Source organism: Kryptolebias marmoratus, linkage group LG19 (assembly GCF_001649575.2).
Source record: "Kryptolebias marmoratus isolate JLee-2015 linkage group LG19, ASM164957v2, whole genome shotgun sequence".
NCBI lineage: Eukaryota > Metazoa > Chordata > Actinopteri > Cyprinodontiformes > Rivulidae > Kryptolebias > Kryptolebias marmoratus.
The window spans coordinates 18,772,012-18,777,832 of NC_051448.1; the positions used below are offsets into that span (position 1 = coordinate 18,772,012).

The 5,821-nt window shown below is 50.8% G+C and overlaps 1 protein-coding gene across 1 annotated transcript in view; it reads right to left on the reverse strand.

Annotated features, from left to right (window-relative positions):
• Positions 1–812: 812 nt before the first annotated feature.
• The window catches only part of flrt2 (fibronectin leucine rich transmembrane protein 2), a 50,456-nt gene continuing 45,447 nt past the window's right edge, over positions 813–5,821 (reverse strand). The window contains exon 2 of the mRNA XM_017409277.3: positions 813–3,476. Within this exon, the coding sequence (XP_017264766.1) occupies positions 1,078–3,060 (1,983 nt within the window). The 5' untranslated portion in view covers positions 3,061–3,476 and the 3' untranslated portion in view covers positions 813–1,077. The remainder of the gene's footprint in view (positions 3,477–5,821) is intronic.

A 5,821-nucleotide genomic window follows, 5' to 3' on the forward strand; every position in this document is an offset into this window, starting at 1 on the left:
TGAGCATGAGTAATGCTGTCTGGGTAATGGGCTCCGGGGGAATGTTGAGAGGTAAAATGATCTCTCTGCCCCCACCCCTCCACCCGCTACCTCTGTCCCCACACACATCGCTGAGAGTGGGGGAAAAAAAAACTGCCCCCTTGTGGCCTAAACACACACACACAAAAAGGAACTGCAAATTTAATGATTTCTTCAAAGGGACTTGCAAGTCTCAGCACATCCACGCACCTCATTAGAGACAATAATGCTTTGTTGCTTCTAAGTCCACTTTAATTATTTTTGCTGAAAACGGCACATCCTTGTTTTTCCTTTTCTCCCCCCCCCCTCCCCCCTCAAAAAACTAATCCCAAACCTTCATTCCACTGTGTACTTAAAGAGCAAAGATGACTACGGGGGGAATATGGCACTTTTGGGAAATCTCGACGACTTTGACTATTTGGACGGCACCGATGCCCCCGACGCGCGATCGCCCACCTCCGCTTCGTTTCCTGCCTCGCCGCCGCGAATAAGAAAGTGCACTTTGATTCCTTTTTCACAACAACCAGTGCCATATTTCCACAGCGCTTTAATCAGCAGTGTTTTGAATTTCCCCTTCCACTGTTGTCTTTTCTGTTGTAGTGAAGTGTGTGTGTGTTGAAGGGGGGGGTTAACACCAGTAAAAAAAAAAAAGGCTGTATTTTGTTTCTGTGGTTAGCAAAGGATCCCAGCCCTCTAAAGCGCCCCCACCTAACATTACCAGGGCTGACAGTGTGTTTGTCAGAAGCTACACCCAGGGTGCCATGATTGTACAAATCCATGTTCACGTACAGTACTGACCATTAAAACAACTCTCAAAACCCTGCTGGTTATAGAAAACAAAACACTCGTATCTCGTTTTTTTTTTCTAAGGATAAAAAAGGTAGCAGAGAATCCCACATTATTATCCACAGTATAAATTACATAGTAGACAGAACTTGGAAATATATATATAGTACAGTTATATTTTACTAGATTTTTTTTTTTGTTTTCCCGTTTTCTACACAAACAGTATGTGTTTATCCAATGGTTTGTGGTCTATGACTGTTTGGACACACTACATCACGTGTGGCAGAACTCCGTGCTGGGCACGTTGCTGCTCTTGCAGTAGGCTATGCTGTTGTTACTGAGGTGACAGTCTCTAAATCCAATGCCCCCGTTGGGCGTGTATATGGGCTGAATGTGGAAATCTCCCTTCAGCAGCTGCTCATTGTTCAGAGCCACTATCTGGAAACTGGTCTCAGTCATTTCCAGGATGGAGTTATCCTTCTTGGTGCCCGCCTCGCAGTAGTCGTCTTTTCTCCTGCCGCGATTGTATTTCCACTTGGTCGCCGACGACCGGCTCTTCCGGTGCATGTGCCAGCAGAAGAAGCCCAACAACGTCACCAGGACGACAAGCACCGCCCCACCTATGATGCCGGCCATCAGCAGCGTGGAGTTGATGCCGTCCTGAGGCGCCTGCTCTCGGCCCGGGGGCTTCGCGGAGGGAGGCGGCTTGGTCCTGGCCTCGGAGCAAATAGTATCCTCCCCGGGCCTGTAGGAGTTAAGGCTGTCCAGAACGTGAACGCAGATCCGGTACACCGAGCGCGGGTCGAGGTTGGCGAGGACGATCTGCCGCCGGTCCCCGCTCACCGTCCTCTCCCGCATCCCCTCGTTTATTTGGCTTTGGCCCCTTTTGACCCAGGTGACTTTGTAGGCCATGACGGTGAAATAAGAAACCCAGCTCACCTCGATGTTGGTGGAATTCACCACTTTGAAGGAGATCTGAAGGGGATCCTCGTAGGGGGGGAGGGGCCCGGGGGGGTTATTGTAGGTCGGGGGTAAGGGAGGGGAGGGGGAGTCGAAGTAGTAAGGGATGGATGTGGTGATGAGGGTGGAGATCATGGTGGAGATGGGGGTGGTGGTGGGCGGGGGAGGGGGAGTGGAGCGGAGCGTGGGCCAGGCTGGCTGGTCGGGGTTAATTGGGCACTCGATGTTATCCAGCGTGAGCTCTCTGATTGTCATGCCACGCACCTTCTCCGGACTGGAGCACACGAACCCTCGGGCGTTGATGGAGGACGGCAGGGACTTCAGCCACACCACCACCCACTTCACGGCACAGTCGCAGCGCCACGGGTTGTTTCGCACCATGAGGTGCTTCAGGCTCGACAGGCCGTCGAACACGCCCTGCGTGAGAGTCTGAAGGTGGTTGCTGGAGATATCCAGTTTTTCCAGCCGGTTCAGGTCAGCGAAGGCCGCCACCGGGATCTGGTCTATCTGGTTCTCCTGCAGGCTGAGTTTGACCAGGGACTGGCTGGGAAGGAGGGGCGGGGGGAAGGTGAGAGAGTTGCGGGCCAGGGCCAACTCGCGCAGGGTGGAGAGGTCCTGGAAGGTCCCCGGTGCGATGCCCTCATCCGTCAGCAGGTTCCCATCCAGCAGCAGGCGCTGCAGGCGCGTCACATTCTGAAAGGCCTCCTCTGCGATGATGGCAATGCGGTTCTCGTCCAACCGCAGCTCCTTCAGGTCCTCGGGAAGGCCAATCGGAACGCTGCTTAAGTGGTTCTTGGTGAGGAAGAGGAGCTTGAGGCTCAGCGCCTCCCTGAAAGCCCCTTCCTCCACCCCGACCGTGGAGATGGAGTTATCGTCGAGGTGCAGCTCCTCCAGCTTAGTCAACTGAGCCAGGGCTGCTCTGGAAATTGTCTGAATGTTGTTCTCCTGGAGATGCAAGACCTTGGTGTTTTTGGGCAGATTGATGGGGAACTCATCGAGCTGGTTCCCGTAGAGATGCACCATCTCAACCGAGGCCAGATTGTGAAGTTCCACAGGGAAGCCGGCATTGTTGATCTGGTTGTTGTGTAGGTAGAGAACCTTGTAGCCCTCCTCTATCCCCAGAGGCACCGATGTCAGGCTGCGTTCGTTGCAGTACACGAACGTTTTGTCACAACGACACTCTGCGGGGCAAGAAGCAATCGGGCTGAACTGCATTTGGAGGCTTAGAATGACAGTCAACCAGAACTGCAAGAATGAAGCCCAATCTTTATTCCAAGGTCCAGCCAGACACTCCATAGTGGAAAAGCAGAGGAGGGAAAAGGAAAACCCAAAAGAAAAGAAAATCAAAAGGGCGATGTTGTACGTTTCCGCCAAAAGCCAGAGCCACAAAAACAGAAAAAAAAATGTCCACCTAGGATAGTCTGGTAATAAAACAGTTAGCTGGAAGTGAAAACAAGGGGCGTAATCCTGTAAACGCTAGTCCCCTGCTGAAGAGCGACGGTCTCGTTTGTGGCGCCTCGTCCTCTGATTGACTCCATCCATGCCGAGACACCAGAGCGTAGCCGGGACCCCCTTTCACTCGTCGCTCAGCCGGGTCCAGTTTGGAGACACGCAGCGGAAGGCCGCAGCAGGCTTCGCTCGCCTGTCCGTCACACGCCGCCGGTCCCCGACCACCGCAGAGCCCAGAGGGGGTGACATTTGGATCCAGAGTCCTGTGGGGGGGGGGAGACAAAGAAAAAAAGCTAAAATGACTGTTTTTCAGGGATGCGCTGTTCTTTTCTAGGGAGGGGAACAGGGAGCCCCTATTTTCCTTGCTTGTTCTGTTTCTTTATTTAACACACAAACGAGCGCACACCCACACAAAATCAGCTGCCTCTCCGTTTCCTCCACTCTGAGCGAAACATGAAGTCGGCTGCTAGTCTGGAATTTTGCACCAAGTTTAAAAAAAAAAAAAAGGAAAAAAGTCTGATAAATATTCAGAACAGCTCTTGCACATCCGGTTTCACAGAAATAAAGAAGGCTTTTATTCCCCCCCACACACACATACACACACAGCACACACACACACCACCCTCGCTCTATCAAAGGAGGTAATAGAGCACTGCAAGGACACACACTTATGGATTCACAGGGCTGCTCAGCAACATCACTGTTGCCTAATGGAAAACAAGATAAAAAGAGATAAGGCTAATAAAGACATCAGCTTTCTGAGCGCCAACATGGATGTCTGAGGTACTTCCTGGGGAGAGGAAAACAAAACAAAAACAAAAGAGGAAAATTGCACCTGCTTTCGTAAAAAGACGAAAATAAGAATCCAGCTGCTTAAGCAGACACGGTGGGCAGAGGTGCTCGGGTAAACACGCAACTGCTTACAGTAAACAGAGGCGGCTGGTTTCGCCGGCGGCCTGCGGAGGAGCCGGTTATTAGGTCTGAAACGGTCTGGCGTCAAAACCGGAGGGGCGGGGGTCGTGGACGAAAACACAATGGCTGTCGAGGAACGGCAATCCGCGCCCCCTCCTCCTCCTCCTCCTCCGTCCGGCTGCAGTGACATACGTGAGCTGTCAGCTGAGATGAGATTGGAAAATAATTTACCCCCCCAACCCTCCGGCTGCGATAAATAATCGATACAGGGCCGTTTTTCAACGTGGAAGGCTTCGTACTATACCGCAAGGCCACTGAATTACTGTAGACACCCACCCCCCTCTCTTTGCTACCACCCCCATCACCACCCGTACCACCACCAGGTCCATTATTCCAACTTTTATGAGCCATCAAACGGCCCTTCTTCCTCCTCTACATGATTGAAAGATGGAGGAGCTTTCAGCCAGGGAAAAACAACCCTTCCCGAGTCAGCGTTAGGTAACGTACGGTGACGGGAACGAGAGGTTGGACGTCAGGCACCAGATCAGCTGTGGCTTCGGATTACCAACTGGCGGTCCGTGGGCTGCCAGGGGGCCCGTGGGGTGCCACCTCCGGCCCGACAGTCATTAAAGCTGCAGTTTCCCAAGACTGCGAATAACACTTTCGTCTTCCCGTCTTTCCACCAACATCCAAAATGGATACACATAAAACACACACACACACACACTTAAATGTCTCAATGAATTGCCTCTTAATTATGCAACAAAAAAAAAGTTCATTTGTAAAATTTGATTTGAATAAAACTAAAGATAGAATACAATTACTACAGTATATTATTATACTGAACAGGTTCTTTAGATTTAAAACAGTCATCTATTTTAATTATTAGAATTTTAATAATATTTATTTCACTACATCACAGGCTAACGCAGTCGGCTAAAGCTAATATCTGACTAGACTGCGACCGGATCGGGACAAATTGCGATTTGCAAGGAAGGTTTCCTAATGTTTAACCACAGGGCTTCGAAACTGTCCGAATTTTGCACATTTTCTCTCAAAACAGTCGTCTGGAACCAGTTTGCGTTTCGGCGATTCCAGATCGCTTGTGCTGTGTTTGTTATTTATTTATTTGGTAGACGCGTACGTAAATTTAGAAAAAAATCTGAACCAAAACCCGCTCAGAGTTCCCGCGAAAACGGGCCTTCCAGTGCGATTATCCCGGTGAAAACTGGAGTGACGTGTCTCCGTCTCGTCTCCATCGAAACGTCTCGGTGTCGCGTCTGGAAGCGTCCACCGAGTCGAAAACAAAACCATCAGAATGTTAGTTTTATTTTGAGAAGTGTGTGTGTTCGACCTGCTTGTTGGAATTCTGCTCGTCGTGGCGATCGGGGAGGAAACAATCTTTTGACACACGCCTGTGATCTAATTCTCTCTATTTGAAAGAGGCAGAATTTAATCAAGTAAGCTTTGGGGGATAAGGCGGCGGAGGCGGTGGTGTGTGTGGGCGCGAGTGTGTGTGTGTGTGTGGGGGGATAAGCAACCACATGAGGCCGTAAAATCTGCTGTCACACGGGCAGAACCAACAGCAGAAGGCGGCGGCAGCGAGACGATTCCCGATCCCAACCTTTCGAACGGAAGTTAACTCCCAAACAAACCTGCTAAACCGCACCGAAGGAGGCTTTCATTTTTCAAAACG